We start from the raw sequence: 25,431 nt of genomic DNA, 5'->3' as shown, positions 1-25,431 counted from the left end.
GTCAGGGCCGGCCTTAGCTGAAATGGCGCCCTAGGCGAAGTAGTGTTCTGGCGCCCCTTAAGCCACACCCACTCCACACTCATGAAACACCCCTATTTGAGCCACACCCACAGAGTCATTCCCCAAGAAAGCCACCCCAGTCATTTCCTTAAATTATTTCAATGCATAGGGAAAAAAAGATACATTGTAATGTAGTTAAACTGCAACTACCTTTGCATACGTATTTTCTACTTTAAATACCAGAGCCAGATCATTGTCAAATAGCACGGTAACAGACTGCCCCCCCAGAGCAGCCACTCCAGCAGCAACACCCTCCCCCCAGAAGCAGCCCCCACCTCAGCCACTCCAATGTTCCATTATTTGGTTATTTCTCACCAGTTACCATGCATACTGTTCTCTTATTCGCTTCTACAGTGATTACAGATATTGAAATAAAATAGCACAAACAGACAGCCATTTGCTAAATAAACAATAGAGTCTTACAATGAAGAGAGACTTATAGCATGAGCAGTAAACTTCTCTGCCCTTGAAACTCACATTCATTGAAATGGCATGAAAATCCACATTCATAGTAATGCATCTGGCTAGTGGAGAACCAAGTTTACCTTTGGGCTGTTTTCAAAACAGACTCCTTGCACACATTTTTAGGGCCATGCATACACGTACTTATTCTTGGATTCACTTTCCTGATTGTACTAAATTATATTCCTTGTATAATACAGTACCGCTTGTTAGAATATGTTTTAAATTTGTAGTTTTAAACATTTGTTTAATAAGCAATGAAACAAAATGTATGAACCAATAACTACCCATTTCAAAATATGTCAAAAATAAAAGGCCACTCAATTATTTATTTATTTATTAGCAGTTGGTTTACCAGGATAGTCCATTGGGCCAATAAGAACCCGTTTTCAATGGAGTCCTGGGGAGAAAAGCTCCAAAACAAAGGTTACAAAAGAGATTACATCATTTTTCAATTTACAATTACAATAATTTGTAAGTGAAAGACAAAGCTTTAAAACATTGGTAAACAAAAAGATTACAGTAGTTTACAATTGTGGAAATTTGAGGGTTCAAGATAAAGCAAAGATTAATCATTTACATAATATATTTGTGTTTTTTTTTTTTTTTTTTTTTTTAAATGTTAAGGTTACATTAAATTATTGCTGCAGTACATATATAGTTTCTTGAGTGAAATAATAGAATAAAATAATTATAAGATGTCATTACAGTTGGCTTATGATTGGGTGTCTGGTAATATATGGTAAAGCTGCCCATAAGAAGTGAAGAACAGGCTAGGAGGGTGGGAGCAGGAGCATTCCCATGAGGATGTTAGATGTGAGTGCAGTGATTTTTAAAAGTAGGGAGGTTGGTGGTGATACGGATGGAGGGAGGAAGGGAGTTCCATAGGCGTGCCAGGGCAAAGGACAGGAGGTTTTGTCCTGGAGAGTGATGGGGCTTGTACAGTTCTATTAGGTTTTGGTTATTAGATCTTAGGAGTCTTTGTGGCAGGTGCATTTTAAAGGTAGAGCTGAGAGAGGGACAGAGGGAGGGCTGAAAAATTAGTTTATGAGCAAAGGTAAGCTGAGTGTAGGAGAGATGGTTGGGAAGCTCTAGCCAGTTAAGTTTGTGGAGAGAGACACAGTGATGGGTAGATGATTTGTGGCTAGTTGAAAATTTGGCAATTTTATTATAACAAGAGGACAGTTTTGTTTTGAGAGAGGATTGTAGGTTTGTTAGCAGAGGCGCACCATAAAGGAGGGAAGGGATGAGAAATGTAGTAGCAAGAGTGAGCTTAGTAGATCTAGTGAGGAATCGATTGTGTCGATAGAGCATACCAAGTTTTTGGTGGGTTTTTTTTATGTTTAGTTGTAGGTGGTTACTGAATTTAAGCTGGTCATCAATCAGGACTCCTAGTAGTTTAGTTTCAGATACCAGTTCAAGAGGTGTGTTATTCTGACTAGTGATGGAAATTATTTTTCTATCAATGGTGTTGGTTTTAGAGGGGGTAAATACCATAAGTTTGGTTTTTGATGCATTGAGTGCTAGATGATTGTCCATCATCCACTGTTCTGTGGTAGAAAAGGCGTCTTGAGTCAGTTTTAAGAGAGCAGGGATGGATGTGGCTGAACAGATAATTGTGGAATCATCTGCATATTGAATAAGTTTAGCATGGGGTAATGAGTGGAAGAAATCATTTATAAATATATTGAAGAGGAGAGGACCCAAAATGGAACCTTGGGGACGCCAGTGGGTGTGTTAAGGAAAGAGGAGATGGCTTTTTCGACTTGACAGCTTGTTGCCTGTTGGAGAGATAGCTGGTGAACCAATTGAGAGAGGAAAGGGATAGGTTTAGGTTGGATAGTTTAGTTAGGAGAAGGTTATGAGAGATGGTATCAAAGGCCTTAGAGAGGTCAAGAAAGAGTGTAGATACAGTAGAGCCAGAATCTCTGGCTTTATTCACAGTTTCCAGGAAGGAAAGGAGGGGTCATGGTGCTGTGGCCGGGTCTGAATCCATGTTGTGTGGGAGTTAGTAAGTTATTATCTATGAGATAGGGAAGGAGTTGAAGGAGTTGAAGATGAATACATTTCTCTAGAATTTTTGATATAGGAGAGAGAATGGCAATGGGACGAAAGTTAGTAATATTGTTATTATTGCCTCCTTTGTGCAGGGGAATGATGAATGCCCTTTTCCAGAGTTTGGGTACAAGCCCTTCCTGGATAGAACGATTGATTAGGATGCTGATTGGGAAGGCAATGGCTTGCTGCTATGCTGAGGAAGGATGAGGGAATGTTATCGAGCATTGGTGCATGGTTTTAGTTTTGCAGGAGTTTTCTTATGGTAGAAGTAGGAATGGGTTTTAGGGAGAATGGTGGAAGTTGAGTGGTTGGAGATGTATGGGATGACAGGAGGGGATGCAGAAGCAGGGGTGAGGTGTTATTAGAGAAGGATGTGGTTAGTTTGGTAATAGAGTCTATGAAAAAAGAGTTGAATTGGGTAGCTAGATCTATATCTAATGCGTTTGGGTCTGGGGTTGGGTTTTCTCCTGTGCCAGGTTTTAGAAGGGTACTCATGCCTTTCAGAATTTCTGAGGATTGGTTTTGTGGTTGTTTTGGAGTAAGGAGAAGTAATTCTGTCGATCTGCTGTGATAAGTTTTCTACGAATTGCGAAGTGTTTTGAATTCAATAAGGGTGGTTGGAGTTTTGCATCTTTGGTACTGTGCCCAGGTTTTGTCTCTACATCGCATGACAGTTAGTGTGTTTTTTGTTAGCCATGGAGTTGTTTCGTATTCTTTTGGTTTTTATGGGGGCAAGACTATCCAGTAGATGAAGGAAAATTGTATTGAAGTGTGCAACTGCATTGTCCAATGGTAGTGTTTTTAGTGAGTTCCAGTTTATTGATTTTAGAGTCTGAGAAGGTTATTGGGTTGAAGTTTTAAGGTTCAGTGGTGATGTAATTATGAGTTACATGTAATGGAGATGGAAGTCGTCTAGTGAAAATAGGAAGGTGGTCGCTGAGGGAGTGAGGGAGAGTTCCACTATCAGTGTAGTAGTGGGGGTGAGAGACTAATATCCAGTCTAGGGTAGTGCCACTGGAGAAGTCTTTAGAGGGTCTGGTAGTCAGGTTGATTAGCTGAGAGTACTTATATAGGTTGATGTTTAGAGGGTGTGTAGGAGAATCAATGGAAGACCAATTGATATTTGTGTCTCCCATGAGAATGGTTTCATTACTGATATTGGTAGAAAGCCAAGATAGGATATCTTCAAGTATAGAGGTATTATCTCCAGGGGGGATGTAAAGTGAGGCTATGCAAATTTGTTTGTGTTTATTTAATTGAAACAGAGCTAGAACTAGTTCAGCATTGGAGAAGTGAGGAATGGGTTTGTTGTAGGGAGTAATGGAAAGGGTGGATGAGTAGAGTAGAGCTACCCCACCACCCTTTTTGTGGCCCTGTCTTTTCTGATGATAGAGTAGTTTGGTGGCACTATTTCAATATCTTTCATGTGAGGTTTTAACCAGGTTTCAGAAATAGCTAAGATGTCAGGTTTGTTGTTAAGAAGCCAGGCGTGGAGATTGGGGATTTTGTTAACTACGCTTTGGGCATTTAGAGAAGCAAATAGGATGGATTTAGATGCAGGAGAAGTAGTGTTTGGGCCTGGGTTAGGGTGTATATCTCCAGATAGTAGTATGGTTGTTAGGTGTTGGATTATGTTGATGAGATGTTTGGATTGTCTTGTTTGTATATTGTATATTTTCAGGTTTGAGTAGATATTGATGGTTAAAGAGGGGTTACAGTGTTTATAAGTAGAGGATAGTTTGTAGTGAAAAAATAGATGGGTATAAGTGGGATATAGTCCAGAGGAGATTGAGACAAATGAGTGTAAGTGAGTTGAAGGGAGTGAGCTGGTTGTGTGAAGTAATGGTGTGTCATTTAGATGTTGGGCTGGGAGAGGTAGTGGATATAAGTAAGGCTTAGAAGTAGTAATAGTTGGATTGTGAATGAAAGAATATTTGTAAGCATTTTGAGGCTTAGCTAGGGTAGAATATGTAGTGTTGGGAGAAGGGATTAGAAATAAATATTGTGTTGTTAAATATGAAGGGAGGTGTGATGTGTGAGGAGGTGAATTATAGGGGTGTAGAAGATGGTGAGGAAAGGGGGAGGTATTATAGATATAGGGGAAGGGGAGGGTATAATAGGGAGGAAGTAGGAGTGGTTAGGTGAGTATAAGTGTAGATGCACTGGGGGTGGGTGGGATATGGGGGTAGGGTAGGGGAGCGGAGTGAGCCCAGAGCGGGTTGGAACAATCCAAACTAGAGGATCAGAGAAAAAAGTATCAGCAACAGGAGTCAGTAAAGAAGGTAAGTGGGTAGGTATTGTATGCTATATGGGAACACAGAGGTGAAGGTAAGAAGGTGAGAAAGAGAGAATGTCAGATATAGCAGGGAGAGAGTGGATGTAAAAAACCAGAAAAAAGGTAGGGAGTATGTATATTTGTTAAATAGAAATGGAAAGCATAGACAGTAATAGGTGCAGAGACCAGTAAAGAACTAGTTTCTTACTAGGTATGTAGTGATAGGGTGCTGCCACCTAGTGGTAGTAGAAAGTGATACTAAGGGATAGAGGTAAAAAGTGATAAATAGGCCTTAGGTGGAGCTAAGTGATTAAAAGGGTATGGCATTAGGAGGGGGCTGTAGTAAATGGTGCGTGGTAGGCTGCTGTAAGGAACGCACTCTCAGTAGGGCATACAATCAGACAAATGGGTAATAATAAATAGCGAGGCAATGAGTACAGAGGTATTTTCTTTGGCTACGTACATTCATACACAGTGTGATATAGGGAGTCCTTGCAGTATGTTGCTTAGTAGTAGGCCAGGGCTAGCAGGCAAAACATTCGGGAGTTCTTCTGGGTAAAAACAGTTGTTCTTCCTTTTGAGTATATAGGCAGGGAGGGAGTACCCAGGGTAGAATAATTCATACACAGTGTGATATAGGAGTCCTTGCAGTATGTTGCTTAGTAGTAGGCCAGGGCTAGCAGGCAAAACATTCGGGAGTTCTTCTGGGTAAAAACAGTTGTTCTTCCTTTTGAGTATATAGGCAGGGAGGGAGTACCCAGGGTAGAATAATTCATACACAGTGTGATATAGCGAGTCCTTGCAGTATGTTGCTTAGTAGTAGGCCAGGGCTAGCAGGCAAAACATTCGGGAGTTCTTCTGGGTAAAAACAGTTGTTCTTCCTTTTGAGTATATAGGCAGGGAGGGAGTACCCAGGGTAGAATAATTCATACACAGTGTGATATAGGGAGTCCTTGCAGTATGTTGCTTAGTAGTAGGCCAGGGCTAGCAGGCAAAACATTCGGGAGTGCTTCTGGGTAAAAACAGTTGTTCTTCCTTTTGAGTATATAGGCAGGGAGGGAGTACCCAGGGTAGAATAATTCATACACAGTGTGATATAGGGAGTCCTTGCAGTATGTTGCTTAGTAGTAGGCCAGGGCTAGCAGGCAAAACATTCGGGAGTTCTTCTGGGTAAAAACAGTTGTTCTTCCTTTTGAGTATATAGGCAGGGAGGGAGTACCCAGGGTAGAATACAGAGAAGGTGATCCTCAGCAGCCTGACCACAGGATCGGGGAGATGATGAGTGCTGTTGGAGTTCTATTAAAAACACAAGACTTCTGTCATTACAGTCCACCAATATTACTGCCCACACACACACACACACACATACACACGCACGCACGCACACACACACACACACACACACACACACACACACACACACACACACACCCAACCCTGGTTGCCTCAAAGCATTGTAGGTAAAATACATTACCTCAGGCTACTGTAACAAAAACAGCTACTGCTACTGTTTTGATTGTTACCAACCATTCCTGTACAGCAACCCTGGATGTTCTGCTTTGTCAAGGAGCATAAACCCCATGAACTGACTAATTGCCTTGACTTACCACAGGGTGCTGCAGTTCTGGCTGCTTTCATCATGGGATGTTGCAGACAATTTAACTATCTATCTATTGAAAGAAACATGGCACTTATTTACATAAATTAGCAAGTGAATAGATAAATGGCCTGTAGTATCCCTGTTTTAAGCAATTGTAATGCTTTACTCCTACACTGGCCATTGCCCCTAGAGCTGTGAGCCCATGTCTGTTATAATCTGTGATTGATTCCATCTCTTCTCTCATGAAATCTCATCCAGCTGTGCTACAGGCTGATTCCTATTCATGGTTGATGGAATAAAGGATATGCTTTGTGCCTAGATGCCTGGGCATAGTTCATATTCTTTGTCTCCCCATTCATACTTTTAAGTGGCTGCACTCTTTTACCTTCAGGAGTTTCAACTAGGTTGGCTGGTGCAGATGAATAATACAACCACAAATCCTCCTGACAGGCTTCCACAGTCATCATATTAATAAAGCAACAATAACCTTTTGTTAACAACCATAAAACATGCCAAAGGAAACAAAACTGTTTCTCTTTTATGTAAAGTTCTCAACACCTGGGGACCACTCTCCACTACTGGTGCCTGACCACTTCTCTTCAGCTATCAGATTCTACACAACACTAATCAACAAGTTACTGTACATGTTTATAATTATGTAATGCAATTTCATATGATCCAGATTTGCACATTTCTGGATAATTATTTTTCTAAAATTATAACCTAATTTCCCCACAGACAAACAGTAAAACAGCAAATGCCACAAAACAACTTTGCTTGCTCCAGTTGGGCAGGCACTGCACAGTAGGTGGATAATGAAACAGCTACATTAATATTTGATTATCTGGTATTCAGTTATCTCTAGAGTCTATCTCCCCCTCTCTGCAGTTCACAGCTACTTTACTGGATGTGTCTCGGCAACACCCACCCCGTTTCATAACTGACAATTATGAGTGGATTAAAAGGTGCACAGGTCCTTCATGTGATTGAAAAACTACCTCTGGTTGTGGAAGGTGGAGCAGCTGGATAATTTATTGTTGGGCTTGAGAAAATCCTAGTGTCTGTTCTGACTGGATTGTGTTTTTGGCATAGAACAGGAAGTGCAAAAGTAACATGGAGTCAGCAGAACGTAAACTGAATGAGCTGGAAGTGTTCTTTCTATTTTCTAAGGCAGTGGTTCTCAACCTCTGCCTGGTAAAATTGATGACATGGCCCAGCGTTTGAGGAAACGCTGCCTTAGAATGCTTTCTTTTAATCTTAAATTATTACTACGGGTCAATGTCTTCCCAGTTTTCATACACAAATCAGCCTTCTCTAGTTCCTATAACTTATCAGTGAGACAAGCTTTAATTGCTTCCCCTGCCCAAAACTTTTAATACTCAAGGAAAAAGAATTTTAAATAAAATAACATACTGCAAATCAGACAGAAAACAAACAATGGCATATAAACAACACAAAAATCAATTTTCACAGAGAACAGTATTCTGGTAGAGGCAATTCAAAAGTTAGCTTTCTCAGGAAACACTCACACAAGCAATGAAGTTACACAGACAACTAAATAGGTTCATAGGTTTATACTAGGCTATCTGCCCTAAGGCATTTATAAGCCTTTTTTTTCTTTCTTTTTTGTATGTAAAAGCACATTTATAAAAAAATATACATTTCTTAGCCCAAAGTCAAAATGCTTAGCCTCAAAATTTTGTGCAAATGATTACATTACATTTTAAAATGCTATTCATAAAATAGCAAGCATATATTTTCAGTGCATCAAAAGTACATCTCTGTTCCTTTTATTTGGTCCTATTGTACAACAACCCCCTCCTTAAAAAGTAGTCAATCTGCTAGTAATTACTTAAAATCTTCAGACTATATAATCCACATACCCTATTCAATTCTGAAATATAAAAAACTGCAAATGTCAAAGGCACACAGGTGTTGTTTGAATAAAGGCAGCAGCAGAAGCAACAGAAAGCCCTCAAAAGTCTTGATAATTTTCCCTTTATGCTGTGCTGAAGGTTCACCTCCCAATTCAGTGTTGGCATAGCAACTTTAACTTAGCTAAGACTCCACACGACAGTAAGGGCTGCCATGATGCCATTCAATATCGCCATAGTGTATCCAATATGGAAAGAATGTCCTGATATTTTCCTGAATCTTGCTGGAGACAGGGGAGTAGGAGGAAACATTCCTGGTTCAAATTAATCAAAATAGGTCACCACGAAAACATGCAGCAGGACATACCAGCAACAGCAGCCAGAACCAGCAAAGTCCAAAACCCGAGAACGCCTACTTCTATGCCTTCTTCGTTTTTCTCCTTTTCAGAATGCAAATCTTTAAGAATGAGATAACAGATGGCCAAAAGAATCGCAATCACTGTTACTACTACAATGCAACAGAGAAGTGAACACATTCTAGCTGGCCATTTATTTTTCTTAGCATAAGACTTTTGAGGCAGCGACACACCTGTTAGGTACGTTACAGAGCTGCGTGTAGCAATGCTCCCATCTTAACTAGGCTGATATCTCGGTTCCTCGAGCTCATCTACTTCCATCAAATCGTTGTCAGACGTCCTAAAACCATGACCAGTTTTCCAGGTCTCTGAATAAGACTGGGCAACCTGCCGGGAGTTTAAACGTCTAGCACTCGGGACATCATGAAATATATTAGTTTCAATAACGGTACTGCTTACTTCACCAAAACAGAGAAAAAAAATAGTAAATATACTTAAATAAGGCTAGGGAACAACAGATACTAACGACGTATACTAAAATAATAATTGTAATTTAAAATGAGTACCGATTGCAAATAAAAGTTTTTAACATAGTGTCCCTGTTTATAACCCCCAGTACCTTCCAAATACTTTCCTCCTTCCCAAATTCTCAAGTTAACTCTACCGCTCTCCCACCCTTCCTCAACGGCACACAATCCGTACTACAGCACATCCAATCGCCATCGCGAATCGCTAGCTAGGGGTGTACTTAAAAAGCAAACCAACATTGTACACAGCAGGGAGCAAAATAAGCTTGTGTGAAAAATACACTAACCAGATACTCTGACAGTGGGCACAGTTCTTCATAACTGCGATGGCTCAAAACAAGTTACAGCAAGCAAGAACACACAGATGCACTCATACACACACACACAAACAGAATGACTAATTTAGTTTACATACAAATACATACCCGCACACCCTTTCTCTCGCATACAGAAACAAACGGCTTAACTTACACATAAACTCATGCTTCCACTTACCTTGTTTTGAATCGGAACAGCCACACGTGCACGCATGATGACCTTAACCCCTCTCTTCACTGACGCATAAGCGTGATGGGCGGCAATTTTTTTTTTTTAACTTGTTGAAGGCAACCTGATGCAAAGTGGGAGGGCGCTTCCCCCTTCCCTTCGCCCTATGGTTTTGTTATTTTCTTCTCGGCCCTGTCTCTAAGTGAAGGGCGAGAAGATCAAAATCAAAAGTACATTGTTAAAATAAATAAATAAATTCATAAAATTCCGCCCTTTACAAGGCCAGTTGTAAGGCGCCCTAGGCGGTCGCCTAGTTCGCCTATGCCTAAGGCCGGCCATGCTGTAGGTACGCTGGTTTCTTAGCTCAGAGGCTGTACAGTGGTGGCGACCAGAATTGCGGTGTGGGGCAAAACCAGTGACAGGCACTGGGCTGGAACACAGAAGGATATTTGCTCCATTCCCTTCCTAGTTTCTCCCTGTGCATTTCTTCATGTAGTGTGTGCTAGCTGGTGCAAACGCAGACATGCAGTTGCAGATGTGTGCCAGATGTCTAGTCATGCATCCTCCGGAATCCAGCTTCCCACCTGGTAAAGCGCTTTGTCATCACCAGGTGTTAGAAGAATAGTAGTCCAATGCAGACAGTGCACCAGATGAGACATATATATTCTATATAGTCAGGTACACATGGTAGGAGTTTTACTGTGATTCATTGTTACAGCTCCAGTTAAGATGACTAACATACCCTATCAAACTGCTTAAATAGTGCACTTAACTACATTTATCGTACCCTACTTGCCTGTCATTGTCATATTCTACCATTCCTGTCATTATGTCATATTCTAACATTCACGTTTCTCTATTGTGTTTCAGCCTATGTGCTTAAATAACCTGCTTTTACTCATGAAAATTTAAAATAATAGGGAAACTGCAAAACAGCTCATCTTTCCTACTCGTGTATCTTGTAACTGTGGGTCAATCACCAAAGTTCCTTGCTACTTGGAAAAAAAGGACAATTCATTGGGGCTGCTAGGGTATGAAAATAAGCAATAATTATTAACTCAAGTCTGTTAAAGAAGATCTGTTAGCATGGGTGTCTATTAAGTGCGTACTCTTTAAGGAGAGCGCTAAAAAAACATATATAAAAAGAAAAGTATGCTTATTTCATATGCATAAGATTTATTTATTTTTTTTGCAACAACTTCAGTACCACCCCTAGACTCACTGTATATCGTCACTTTCCCTTACTAACTCCCCCAATATGCCATTCCTGATACCCTTTCCAAGACTCCCTGTGAATCCTCACATCTCGTCTACACTTTGCCATTCTGAAGAGCCAGTGTTTATTCTAATACCCCCCTCCACATTTTGATATTATCAAGCCCACCCATGTATCTTTTCATCCTGGTTTGCTCCATACCATTTCCAAGACCCTCTTCTATATCTATTGTGTATCATGATATCCCACTTCATCCTTTGCCATTCCCAAGAGCCACTGTGTAACATCACACTCCCTCCTCACTCTGCTAGCCCTCACCAAGACCACCTGTGTATTCTCATATTGTCTCTCCACATTTTACCATTCCCAAGTTTCATTTTGTGTCCTAAAATTTCCTCTTCATACTTTGCGATTTCCAAGACCTGTCTGTTCTTACATACGGTTATCCCTCCCCACCATATCATTACCAGTATATTCCCCTAGTCCTCAAATCCCCCTTCCATGCTTAGCCATTCTCAAGATTTATTATATATCATCTCATCCCCTCCACAGTATGTCATTCCTGATATCCTCACCAACACCAGGTTTATATCCTTGTATCCTTCTGTTGCCCTCCCCAAGACGCACTGAATGCCCTCATATCACACCCCAAACCCAGCTGCTTCCAGCACCCTTCTGGATGGTGTGCATGGTTGTAGCATATCGGGGAGGGTTGCTGGGCACCGAACCTGACGACAAGGAGTGGGAGGAGACGGGCCATCAGCAGAGGTTCAGGAGCCATGGGGAGGGGTTTAGTTTTACTTGTGTGAAGGGCACAGTACACACTTCTGATAAATCCATGCACTGTGTACACTGTCTCATGGTGAAAATGCCTGGCCGAGGGAGGTGGGAATCATGTGCCCTAATCCTCAATCCCACGGGTGAGGAGAGCAGGCTACTAACATTCACTGTCATTCCGATCAGGCTGTTAGTCAGACCTGAGATGTTGGCATTGGGGTGGAATTAGATCTGTGTCCATAGGTTCATAGGTTTATACTAGGCTATCTGCCCTAAGGCATTTATAAGCCTAGCCCAAAGTTTTGTGGCTTACGCCACCCCTTATGTTAAAAAATACTGTGCCCATTAGTTTGTTGTGCCTCTGTCCAGCAGTGACACAGAGATGATTCCCGGGGTAAACCTACGATCTCCCATCCACCGGTCAAGATTTCTCTTGAACAGAGCCAGCGAGGTGCTCTGCCTCACATGGACCGGGACTCTATTCCACAGCATAGGGAGTCTCTGGGTGACAAATCTATCCCTCCAGCATGTCCTATTTATATCCGTGCTAAGGTTTAAGTCGCTTGCTCTAGTGGATCTGGTAGATTTGGATTTTTTGAGGTGGAGCATGTCCATTAATTCCGGGTTGGACATGGCCTTGTATGTCAGGCACAGGTCACCTCTGAGCAGGCGGTATGCGACTGAATAGAGCTGGAGTTTCTTCAGTCTGGCAGCATATGACAGATTTTGGAGTCCCTTTATCCTTTTGGTGAGGAACTTTTGGGGTCTCTCCAATTGCTGCAGGTGTCGGGTGAGATACATCCCGAATGGGGCATTGTACTTGATCATTGGTCTGATAAGTGAAGAGTACAGGGGAACAATGACCTCACTTGATCTGGATGTGAATCCCTTCATGATCAGGTGGGCAATGTAGAAGGTCTTTCTAACCACTTTAGCAATGTGAGTGTCAAAAGAAAGGCCACTGTCAACCTGGGTCCCCAGGTCCCTGATAACCTCTTCTGTGCTTAATGGATTGCCACCTATATGGTAGCTTGGGGTTACCTTGATTTTCCCGAAGGGTATGACTATACATTTTTTGGCATTTAACTTCAGGCCATGGCTCTGGCACCAGTTATCAGTTTCCGTGAGACCCCTCTGAAGGATATCTGTGTCCGATGTACTTTCCACTATGGCGCCCAGTTTGCAGTCATCTGCAAACTTTGTCAGCCATAGTCCTCCTATGTTTGCCTGTACTTCTGAGAAGTAAATGCCGAACAACAGGGGGCCAAGGACTGAGCCCTGTGGGACACCACTTGTGACCGGCTTGGAGTCTGGCATGGCACCAGCAACTCTAACCCTGTGGGTTCTGTCCTTTAGCCAGTTTGCAACCCATCTTGTGACATATGGGTTTACATTTAAGCTGGTAAGTTTCTCTATAATACCCGAGTGGGGTATTGTGTCGAAAGCTTTTGCAAGGTCAAGGTAGGCTGTATGGACTGTCTTTCCCTCATCAATGGCCTTGGTGACTGTTTCGAAGAAGTCGACCAAGTTCAAAAGGCATGATCTGCCCTTGACAAAGCCAAACTGGGTCGGGTCCAATGTCTGCAAGTCCCTATGTCTTTGTTTATGAGTTCCATTATGATCCTCTCCATAGCTTTGCAGACCAGGCTTGTTAAGCTTATGGGGCGGTAATTTCCAGGGTCCGTAGAGGTACCGCCTTTGTGGAGTGGGGCCACAGTTGCCGTACGCCACTCCTTGGGCACGTATCCTGTGGTAAGGCTAAGATTAAACAGCTGCCATATATGCGGGTTTAGTTCCTCGTTGAGTTCGTGTAGCACACAGCCGGGGACACCATCCGGTCCCATTGATGCTGTGTTTTTAGCTTTAGAGAGAGCAGCTTTCACCTGCGCATTTGAGATGTCTGGGAGGCTACACTCCGCTGGGATAGTTATCTCTCCTTTTGGGGGGGAGAGGGGGGTGAAGTTTACATTGAACCTGTCTGCCAGTATGTTGGCAATGTCTGTGGGTTCAGTGATTTTTGTATCATTTTGGACTAATTCTGCACATATCTGGGAGTTTCCACCCAGGTTTCTAACATAGCTGAAGAAGGCCTTATGATTGTCTTTTGAATCTATTGCAATTTTTCTCTCAAAGTTGGCCTTGGATGATTTTATGAGTGCTCATATTTTTTACTAATAATGATCAAGGGTGTCTTCTCTTTTATGGATTTTGCTCTATCATGTAACAGCTTTCTCCTCTTATTGTAAAGTTTGTTTATGGCTGGGGTCCACCAGACTGGACATTTGCCCTTGGTGGAAAGAGTCTTGGTTTTATTGGGGATTGCCTGATCCATGCAGTCCTGGAGGTGTTCGTAGAAGGCATTTGTAAGGGCTTCTGCAGCTTGGGTTGTGGTTTCCACTGGCTCGGGGCCTTGAAGGATACCACACCAGTCTTGAGTAGTGTGAAGTTTGCTTTAGAGAAGTTCTTCACTGTGGTCTTTTTTGTTTGGGGGGGGGGCGGGATGTGGATTTCCAGTGAGAGAAGTTTGTGATCTGATCTCACCAATGAGGGATATACTTCCGGTGTGGAGCATTTTGTCCCCATGTTTGTGATGATGAGATCTAGTATATTTTCTCCTCTTGTGGGAACGGTGACTAGTTCCATGGCATTTGAATTTATGAACTCCAGGAACCTTTGGGCTAGAAAGTTGGGGCTTGAGTAATGTTCCCAGTCTATATTCGGGTAGTTGAAGTCACCCAATATAATGGTGTTTGGAGATACATTTATACCCTCCAGTGTCTTCAGGAAGGCTGTGTGGGGTTCCTGAGTTTGAGAGGGTGGCCTGTAGCATGCTACAAATTGTAGAGCAGTTTTGCCTATGGTTAATTGCACCTGGATGGTTTCCGATGCTTCGTGCGTTTCCACCAACCTGGAGGTGTGGGTATCCTTGATGAATATGGATACACCCCCTCCTTTTTTGGGGCCGGAACGCATGATATGAGGTAAAACCTGATAGTGCCGGGGTGCTCTCAGGAGCCTTGAACCAGGTTTCAGTCACAGCACAGACATCGATGTTCTCCATACTGAGAAGGGCCTCGAGTGTGTGCATTTTGAGATTTAGACTTCTGGCATTGAGCAGCATTACCCTTAGTTTCTTCCCATTTTTGTTTTCTAGGGTGGTAGGTTTAGAATTTGAGCCTTGCCTAAAAAGGCACTATGGGGGTGGCAAGAGCCTTAGCCAATATCCAGAATCCCAGGGTGACAGGTGCAAGCTGTCCCTTGCGAGCAGCGTGGCTTGTCAAGCATGTCATCCCAGGCAGACAGACACTGGATCCCCTTTGAATGACACCAGAAATTAAGCCAATTGTTAAAGCTGATCATCTTGTCTCTATGTTGTGGCATCATTCTTGGTGAAGGAAGGATACTGCTCAGGGTCAGGGTCATACCTGCCTGGGCTACATAATCAGAGAGCTCCTCTATGTCTCTCTTCATGTAGTCCAGGGAGGTACATCTCAGGTCGTTCACACCAGCATGGACAATGACTGTGTCATATTTGTACTTGCTGTGGAGTGACCCGAGTGCTTGTGTTATGTGGCGGATTCTAGTGCCTGATAGGCAGCTTACTGTGACCCCCTCCTTGTTCAGCCTGGTGAGTGGGACGTCCGTGTGTCTGACTATGGAGTCACCTATGACAAGTATGTTTGGTGTTGTATTTGGCCTTAAGGGCTGTGACTGCTTTGCACACTGATTTTGTGGTTTATGTGTTGCCTGTGGTGTGTCATGAGGTGGCAGTTGCTTGGATGTCTGCTTTGGAGGCCTCTGCTGTTTAGGTAAATTTTTGCTCAGAGCCTCCGAGTATGACTTTGTGTGTTTATGTGTTTGATTCATTGTTGTGATATGTGAGACTGGTTTTGTGGTGTGTGTAGTTGCCTTCTCCTCCTGTTTGGTCTTGCCAGTCCTGAGTTGAGAGAGCTCAGCCTCCAGTTTGGCTAAATAGCTGCATCTCTCGCAAGTATTTGTGTTATGTGGGAGGAGGAGAGGGTTGTCAGTGTACATGAGGCAATTGTAACATTGCCTCAATATTCCCAAATTCACCAACTGGATAGGAGAGGACGCCAGCATCTGGCCCTTCGACATGTTAGAGAAATTTAGAAGTTAGCGGTGTAACTGAATAAGAGAGTTGCATCAGAACCCACTTGATTTAACAACCATTTTAAATATTTTTCCTAAAAACATTTATTGTTATCATGTAATATAAACTGCTTGCCCCCTTTCAGCAACATAATGCATAGCTTGTGCATTATAATATCTGTTAAGAGAGTGTCTTGATCACCAAATCATAAAAAGAATTGGGTAGTATTACCCATATAAATTATCAGGCGGTAGTATGTCTTCCCTCACTCACAAACATTGTGAATGTGAAGTTGTCTAAGGCTCAGAACCAAAAACATTTTTGACATAGAGTGGCATGCTGAAATGTGGCTAAATCATGTGATTAGACTGTTAGACTGAGATTTCTTTAAACAAAGATGTCATTGCATTGCTGAGTTGTTAACTAATAAGATATGTCCAGGAGATCACTCACTGATAGCAGTTTTCAAGCCTGCTGCAGAATTCTGCAGCATTAACTGTACAGAGGGGTTATGTGCACAGCTTGTTTTAAAGTACAAAGTACTAAAAATCACAAAATACACATATTCAGCAATGAAACATGGATAAAGAAACTTAAGTATTGATTGTGAAATGTTTCACCACCATGTTCAGTGCCTGAAGCGGAGAATTACTTTTTTTTTTTTTTTTTCCTGACCCTTAAAAGATCTTTTGTTGGAGCATCCAGGAGAAGGAAAAACTGAAAAGCTGTGAACAGAAGCTGCTATGCTATGTCATGAGTGGGTCACACGAGTGGTTTATATATAGACAGTCATCAGGATACACCAGCAAGGCTGCAGCCACTTTCCCCTGACAGTCTGTCTTGATGAAGAGGACATTGTTTTGGCTGCGAAGAGGTTTACGGAGCCCAACATGATTAACTCGACCAGCACTCCTCCTCCTCCTAGCAGCGGTAATGACACGGTGATGGCATACGTCCTGGTGCCTTTCTTCCTCGTTACTCTCATTGGAATCACAGTCGCAGTGGTAAGAGTTTAATTATTACTGTCTGCCTTCACTAAGTCAGCCACCCTGTTTCAAAGTTTTTTTTGTTTTTTTTTAAGGGGTGCCTCCTTTTCATCATTTGACCAGAAAGAGGGCAGCAGATCCATTAAATAAGCCTGTCTCAGCATTTCTGAGTACAGGTATCCACTTGACTTGCATACTGTCTCATGAATGCCTACTAGAAAAATGCTTGAGACTCGGATTCCATACCATAACTGCTAACAGTATGTTAATGCAGTATCATTCAGTTGATTTAAAATGACATTTAAAACTGAAATGGATAGTTCTTTGGCACTTCATTGTGTTTCCTTTCCTTTTTAGTCCTTGTTTTCCCCATACCTGCTGACCATCAGCCCCTGTATTCCCTGCAGGGCTCACTTGTTACTTTTGGGCACAAAATAGTAATTGAACTCCATCATCTAGGCAGCCATCAGGATTTTTCCTGGCTCTGTGCTTCCCTATACCAGTTTTATGCCAACATTCTGTAGTACAGGATCCATGTATCATGTCACATCCATGCTTCCACACATACATAAAGTTCCATCTCCAGCTTGTCACTGCACTTCTTGGTTGACCAGTATAGGCTACTGTGCTACTATTGTCATAACATCTACTATCCACTAGGTGTCAGTACTGCAGCAAACTAAGCTACCATCTGTCCCACCAGGATGGAAGAAGGGAGGTGAACTGCTCAACCCCAACTAACTCCCCCAGCAGCTGGGTAAGTAATAAATCTGGATTCGCCTGGATCGCAGTCAAGGTGTCATTCCCTAGCGCCATTGACCTTGCACTTCCTTACAAGGTGATCCCTGTCCTCTGAAATACAAATAGCTTAGTATGAACCTATGAACCTATCTGCCCTAGGGCATTTATAAGCCTAGCCAGAGTGTGTGTGGCTTTCACCACCCCTTAGGATGAGAATACTATACCCATTAGTTTGTTGTGCCTCTGTCCAGCAGTGATACAGAGATGATTCCCGGGGTAAACCTACGATCTCCCATCCACTCGTCAAGATTTCTCTTGAACAGAGTCAGTGAGGGGCTCTGCCTCACATGGACTGGGATTCTGTTCCATAGTGTAGGGAGTCTCTGGGTGATGAATCTGATGGAAGGTTAAAGCTCATTCAGCTTTGCACCAGTAAAGGTCTCCAGCAGTAATCTAAAACTGGGAGATTCTCTGCCACACCCTTTCCTGGTTAAAAAAAAAAACAAAACAAAATAAATTGGATAGATTGTTACTGGACACAGAAACATCTTGGTAATGAGCACAAATCACTATCCTAGTGAAAAGTTTGCTAGTGCATTGTGTGGTTGGCATTTACTCAGCAAATCTGTAGTTGTTTTTGGTTAAATTAAATGTTTTAAATACTGTGATGGATATTGATCATTAATTTTTGATATGGGGGAGAACCTGCTACTGACTTTGGATCCTTGGCATCCACAATAGCCAAGTTGCTCCCCACGACCAGAGCTTAATGGAGACTTAACTTTTCTGACTGCTTTTTGGTCAGTAGGTCCACCCCCCCCCCCCCCAGTTTGGAAGACCTCTTGGCTACAAGCTGCAAATGTTGCTGTCACCTGACAGCAGAGCACAGATGCCAAGGCAGTCATCCTCCGGCCAGTTCCTTAAGGCCTATCCATCGTCCCGTGAAATACTGAGCCATTTGCCAAAGTGTTGGGTTTACAACATAAGGTGGATACGAGGTGGTGCCATGGAGGAGCTACCCCATCCTACATGGGTGACAAGCTCCTTATTTGACTACCCACTTTACAATTTGGAAACCACTTTTTCACTGTCCCACTATTACCATCTTGCTTGTGCTCTGGGTATGTACCCTCCATTATGTCCCCACCCCAAAAAATTTGAGTAGGCATTGCTCTGGTATTCCTTTCCTCCATTGCTGGCTCTTGCAGAGCACAGGCTGTTACCTGAACATGTCATTTGAGTCTCATTCAAAGCGTCATCCTTTTGTACCGCAGATCTGACAAAATGCTGTGATGAACTTTAGTGAGGAATAAGCTAGCTTGAGGTTTGTTTTCACTTGATAAGTACTACAAATTCCAGCTGCAGTGGATAGAAGTAGTTTTTCCTTTAATTCTATAGCCCCCTTTTGTAAATTGTGGCATACACTTGTATTGTGGACTGTTTTGTTACTATATTTTGTTTGTTTTAGATGATGTATATTCAGAAATATAAATATATATAAACCTATTTTGTCTGTTTGTTACAGGTAATGTACATTCAGAAGAGGAGGCGGTAAGGCTTTACTGGGTTTCTTTTTTAAAAAGTGATGTAAAAGGGCAGATCACTGGCTTAGAATGTACTGCTGTCACAGCTTTAACTGCTACCACCTGCTTGAGTTATTAGTACAATTTATTAGAATAAGGATTGAGTGGTAAATTTGCAAAACAGGAACGCCACACTTCAATGGCTGCCATGCGTGTTAGTCACATGGTGAAACCATATCAGCTTTAAATGCTAAAGGACTCTGTAACATTTGTGTACATCTTCTCATGTGTATATGTACATATAAGCATTGCTATGGGAAACAGTGGCATAAACATAGTGACCTGCTTAGTATGTGTTACATGAAGCTCTGCTTGCCTGCCTTTCCAGAGAACCACCTTCCAGTTTGCATCATGAAATAATCCATGTTTAGCAGCAACCAGTTTGAGGAGAGATGTGAGCTGCTACTGTGAAAATAGCCTGCCCACCCCATCGTGGAAGGCAGTGTGTGTATAGAAGGACAGGAGAATGAAGTCTTATCTTATTCTTTGTAAAACATTGCATGCGGTACAGTGGTCTGGCCACGTAGTTTATATATTCCTATATTTTTGTAATTTTAACAGTACTGGGCCCCTTGAGACAATCAGTGGTCCTCTGGAAAAGAACTGTGCTTCCACAATGATGCCTTAGATCCACTGAGAAGTTTGGAAGCTGATGTAATAACAGCTAAGGATAACAAATTCCATCTGCTAGTGTGTTGTAGTTCAAAATGAAAATATTAGGCTTTTGTCAGTGCTGTTATTTTTGTGAGCAGTTAAGAAGCTTATTGTTGCAGTAAGAGTGTTCTGTGTGGGCGCCCCCGTACAGACTGTGTGCACATGCCGGCATAGGCTTAGGAATAGTAATAAAATGGCTATGTTAGCCGCTATGTACCTTACAGACTTCAAACTGCTTTAAGGGTCTCCTGGGGGATTGGTTTAGGGACAGTGGCAGAAACGGTGACTGACAAATGTGGTAAGACACTGCACTACTGAAGTTCTCCATTAAACCGAATGCATGTAGATGCACTGTATCTACCCAAGGAAAGGTGCAGGGCCTGTGAGCATACCCCTTCTTAGCCAGCCCTGAGGCTCCAAATGCTAAGCCTGGGTTTGGTGAGTTGATCAGGCACTGGAGGAGCTGGTGTGGGGGAAATGTGAGTTTCCTATGTGTGGGGGGGATGGGCTGTTATCAACCCATTAGGAGAACCTTAGGAGAACCGTGATAACCATGCATAGCATGTGGAAGCACATGTGTGCCATATGGTGCAGGCACACTGTGCAAGTCACAGCCACAGAGAGGGGACATAAGCATGTCACCAGAAAATCCTGACACACATACGCACATCCATATTCATGCACATGTTGGTATGGGACCACATACACACATGTATGCAGGCATGCATGTACACACACACACACACACACACACACACACACACTAATGTGGGACCCCTCGTGACACATGACTCTCATCCTGACAGGAACAAATGAGGCAGTGGGCCCTTACCCTGGGGGGGAATTAATTGGTCTGATAAGGCTATTTAAGAGGGAGGTTTGTTGGTAATCTGGGGCTAGGGAGCCAATTGCATTTATTTTTTAAATAAATCCTTAGTTTTAAAGATCCTTTACTTACGGCATAGGGGTTCCGCCTCCAGCAGTCACTATTTGTGATCTGTCCAGTCTCCATATTGTGCTCCTCTCTGCAGACTAGGTAATCGCCGAAATGTGTTGGGCCCTATCTGTCCTCACTGCATTCTGAATGTAACAAAATGTAGTTCTTTGCCCAGTCATGACTTGCCCGTTATCCTGGCCCAGTGGCATAGAGACAGAATCCTTACCCTGACCAAAACCACCGGGGTCAAGGGTCAAACTAATTTTTCAGGTTTTGTTGGAGTTGGGTGAAAATAGATGTGAATGAGCAGTGTTTCTCAACTTGTTTATCTTGGGGGAGAGGGGCTTGGATCGTTTCTCAACTTGTTTATCTTGGGGGAGAGGGGCTTGGATTGTTTCTCAACTTGGGGGAGAGGGGCTTGGATTGTTTCTCAACTTGTTTATCTTGTGGGAGAGGGGCTTGGATTTCTCGGTAGTCGGGCATCTCCCAGTGGAAGACCGTAGGTGTAACCTGATCGCTAAACAGGCTGCCATTTACCTGGTAGCTAGTGAGGCTGGAGAAGGTTTTTGCCACTGGCAGTGACTTGACTGCTGTCAAACATATATGTTTCATCCTAGACAGGATTTCCCCACCTCCAGATACCTAAAAATCTGTCCCCCCTTGGCCACATATATAAAACCTGCCTTCTGATCCTGCCATGAATGCAGATAAGTGATCTCACAAGGAGAATGCCACAAAGCATTCCTTCTTTTAAGTGGAGGGTCAAGCTGCATCTCCCAGTGGAAAACTGTAGGTGTAACCTGATCACTAAACAGGCTGCCGTTTTTCCTGGTAGCTAGTGAGGCTGGAGTAGGTGTTCACCACAGACCTTGATTTGAGTGTTGTCAAACATATATTTCATCCTAGACAGGATTTCATCAACCCAAGATACTTAAATATTCCTCCTGCCTAGGCTGCCGTTTTCCCGGTAGCTAGTGAGGCTGGAGTATGTGTTCACCACAGACCTTGATTTGAGTGTTGTCAAACATATATTTCATCCTAGACAGGATTTCATCAACCCCAGATACTTAAATATTCCTCCTGCCTGGGCCCACGTATATGAAGCCTGCCTCCTGACCCTGCCATGAATGCAGATGAGTGATCTCACAAGGAAGATGCCACAAAGCTTAGAATTTCACTCAGCTGTAAGAGGGGGAGAGAACCTGTGTTGCAGAGGTACATGGTCCATAGCCTGTATCTCCTTATAGTCAGGGGTACATGTTCATAGCCTATGTCTCCTTATAGTCAGAGGTACATGGTCCATAGCTTTTGTCTCCTTATAATCGGAGGTACATGGTTCATAGCCTGTGTCTTCTTATAATCAGAGGTACATGGTCCATAGCCTGCATCTCCTTATAGTCAGAGGTACATGGTCCATAGCGTGTCTCCTTATAGTCAGAGGTACATGGTCCATAGCCTTTGTCTCCTTATAGTCAGAGGTACATGGTCCATAGCTTGTGTCTCCTTATAGTCAGAGATACATGGTCCGTAGCCTGTGTCTCCTTATAGTCAGAGGTACATGGTCCATAGCCCTTGTCTCCTTAGTCAGGGGGACATGGTCCATGAAAAGAGACACGGAGGAGCTCTCGGATCATGTGGTCCAGGCAGGTATGACCCTAGCCCCGAGTAGCATCCTGCCTTTGCCCAGAATGATACCACAGTATAAGGACAAAATGACTGACTTCAACAATTGGTTAAGCTTCTGGTGTCATTCAAAGGGGATCCAGTATCTGTCTGCCTGGGACGACATGATCGACAAAACACGATGCTTTGCCAGAGGTCATCTGCACCCATCACCCCTGGGATTCAGGTTACTGACTAAAGCTCTTACCACCCCTATAGTGCCTTTTTTAGGCAAGGTTCAAAGGACAAAACCACCACTGTAACAGATACAAGCATGTAAAATCTGAAAGTAATGCTTCTCAATGCTAGAAGTCTAAACCTCAAAATGCAGTCTCTCGAGGCACTCTGAAAAATGGAGAACATCGATATCTGTGCAGTAACTGAGACCTGGTTCAAGGCTCCAGAGAGCACCCCTGTGATACCAGGCTACAACTCTTACCACACTTTTCGCCCACCAAACCAAGACCGAAACACTAAAGGTGGAGGAGTGTCCATATTCACCAAGGATATTCACACCTCCAGGCTAGCTGCCCAACACAATGCATCTGAAATTCTCCAGGTGCAACTAACAATAGTTAAGACTGTAATCCAAATTGTAGCATGCTACAGATCCCCCACCATGCCCCAAGATTCTCACTACACCTTTCTAAACATACTGGAAAATATTAAGATACAACCAAACACCCTAATACTGGGTGATTTCAACTACCCTGCCATTAACTGGGAAAACTACTAGGGTATCAATACCTTTTCTCAACGGTTCTTGCAATTCATATATTCCAGTGCCCTGGATCAACTAATCCATTGTCCCACCAGGGGCTCCAATATCCTAGACCTGGTCATTACCAACATGGGAGATAGATGCTCCACACCAGTGGTCACCCCCTCATTGGTCAGATCTGACATAAGCAAATCACCCTTGACATCCACATCCCACCCCCCAGTAAGGAAACCTCTGTAAAAAAAAACTTCTCCAAAGCCAACTTCATGCTACTCAAGTCTGAATTGACAAACGTCATGATACCCATGCAGACGGGAGCTGAAAGTTCGACTGCTGAATCCTACACTGTGGCACTGTATGAGCACATCCACTCGTGCATGAATCTTGCCATCCCAAATAGAACCAAGATGCTCTCCTCCAAAAAAAAAGGAAGCCAATTTGGTGGTTCCCTGCCATAAACAAACTATACAACAGAAGAAAGAAACTGTTGCAGAAAAGAGGAAAATTCCAGGATGCAAAAAACTCCCTTACCAGCGTCAGTAAGAAGCTGGGATCCCTCATAAAATCCTCCAAAGCTAGTTACGGAAATAAAATTTCCAAAGATTTCAAAGACAACCACAAGGCATTCTATAGTTATGTCAAGAATCTAAATGGCAATGCTCAGGTATGCTCTGAGCTACAACAGAATGGCATTAAATATACTGATCCCAAGGATATTGCCAATATCTTGGCAGATCGATTTTAGTGCCGACTTCACCCCCTCTCACCCTCTAAAGGGCCCATCTCAATACCAAAAGATTGCCAAATTCCGGTAATTATGGCCACACAGGTAGAAACCGCACTCTCCAAAGCAAAGACTACAGCATTCATGAGACCAGATGACATCCCGGGCTGTGTACTACAATAACTACAAAATGAACTGGCACCATACCCAAGTGTCATGTTTAATCACAGCCACACCTCAGGCTTCATGCCCACTGAGTGGCACACAGCTACAGTTATCAGACTCCACAAGGGGGGATTCACCTTGGATCCCGGGAACTACCGTCCCATCAGTCTGACGAGCCTGATCTGCAAGGGCATGGAATGCATTATCATGGAACTTGTAAACAAAGACATTGGCAATCTTCAAACACTGGATCCCACCCAGTTTGGGTTCGTGAAGGGTGGATCTTGTCTCCTGAACCTTATTAACTTCTTCGAATCAGTCTCCAGAGCTGTGGACGAGGGTACGCATAGCCTATCTGGACCTCGCCAAGGCCTTTGACACCATCCCCCACTCTGGAATCCTAGATAAACTTACTAAGCTGGGCATAAATCCCTACATCACTCGATGGGTTGCCAACTGACTTACTGACAGAACCCAGACTATAAAAGTAGCTGACTCCAAATCCAGCTCCAGACAAGTGGAGTACCTCAGGGTTCAGTCTTGAGACCGCTCTTGTTTGGCATCTACTTCTCTGAAGTACAGGCCAACACTAAGGGACTCTGGCTAACAAAGTTCGCAGATGACTGTAAACTGGGAGCCATTATTGAATCCCCAAATGATGTGGATATTCTACAAAAGGGCCTTACAGAAACAGATGCTTGGTGCCAGAGCCATGGGCTCAAGCTTAATGCCAAGAAATGTATAGTTATCCCCTTTGGGAAAAACCATGTACCCATGAATTACCACATAGGTGGCAGTACACTAAACACTGAAAGTGTGATGAAAGACTTAGAGACACAGGTGGACAGTGGTCTCGCCTTCGATAACCACATTGCCACAACAGTCAGGAAATCCTTCTATGTGGCACACCTCCATCACTAAGGGCTTTTCATCCAAAAAAAAGGAGGTCATTGTCCCACTGTACTCATCCCTCATTAGACCCATTATAAAGTACAACGCCCCATTTGGTATGTAACTCGCAAGACATCTGCAACAGCTGGAAAGGCCACAGAAATACCTCACTAAAAGAATCGCAGGCCTAAAGCAGATGCCCTGTGCTGACTGTCTAAAAAAAACTCCAGCTATACTCTGTGGCATATCATCTACTCGGAGGCGATCTCTGCTTAACATACAAGGCCATGTCAAACCCTGAGCTGTTGAACATGCTTCACTTAAAGAAATCCCAATCCCTCAGAGCCACACGCTGCAGGGATCTAAACCTTGTCATTACAATGAACAAAACATGCTGGAGGGATAGGTTCCTGACCCAGAGAATCCCCAGACTCTGGAATAGACTGCCCATACATGTCAAGCAGAGCGCCTCCTTGGCTCTCTTCAAAAGGAACCTTGACAATTTGATGGGAGATAGGAAATTCACCCCGGGGATCACGTCAGTTGCCCTGCTAGACAGGGGTCC

The 25,431-nt window shown here is 43.2% G+C and overlaps 2 protein-coding genes across 3 annotated transcripts in view; one reads left to right on the top strand and one right to left on the bottom strand.

Annotated features, from left to right (window-relative positions):
* The window catches only part of SMIM29 (small integral membrane protein 29), a 122,928-nt gene that overhangs the window by 35,372 nt on the left and 62,125 nt on the right, over positions 1-25,431 (top strand). For both annotated transcript variants that reach the window (XM_044076547.1, XM_044076548.1), the window contains exons 2-3: positions 16,487-16,806; positions 19,055-19,080. In XM_044076547.1, the coding sequence (XP_043932482.1) occupies positions 16,693-16,806; positions 19,055-19,080 (140 nt within the window). In that variant the 5' untranslated portion in view covers positions 16,487-16,692. The remainder of the gene's footprint in view (positions 1-16,486; positions 16,807-19,054; positions 19,081-25,431) is intronic.
* On the bottom strand, positions 8,300-9,408 carry LOC122805894 (ADP-ribosylation factor-like protein 6-interacting protein 6). Its single transcript, XM_044076142.1, has 3 exons — positions 9,372-9,408; positions 8,735-8,960; positions 8,300-8,645 (listed from the first exon to the last, which is right to left on the bottom strand). The coding sequence occupies exons 1-3, from the start codon at positions 9,406-9,408 to the stop codon at positions 8,510-8,512; spliced, it is 399 nt and encodes a 132-aa protein (XP_043932077.1). The 3' UTR covers positions 8,300-8,509.

The sequence above is a fragment of the Protopterus annectens genome, chromosome 7.part0 (genome assembly GCF_019279795.1).
Source record: "Protopterus annectens isolate FY-2018-M chromosome 7.part0, PAN1.0, whole genome shotgun sequence".
Classification (NCBI taxonomy): Eukaryota; Metazoa; Chordata; order Ceratodontiformes; family Protopteridae; genus Protopterus; species Protopterus annectens.
Note: the sequence above shows the minus strand (reverse complement) of the source record. Positions and strands in the feature narration are given on the sequence as shown.

Coding starts and splice junctions, on each gene's coding strand:
- LOC122805894 (XM_044076142.1), bottom strand. CDS start 9,408: ATGGCGATTGGATGTGCTGTAGTACGGATTGTGTGCC. Junction 8,961..9,371: donor TGTAGTACGGATTGTGTGCC/GTTGAGGAAGGG, acceptor AGCCTAGTTAAG/ATGGGAGCATTGCTACACGC. Junction 8,646..8,734: donor GGCATAGAAGTAGGCGTTCT/CGGGTTTTGGAC, acceptor TTAATTTGAACC/AGGAATGTTTCCTCCTACTC.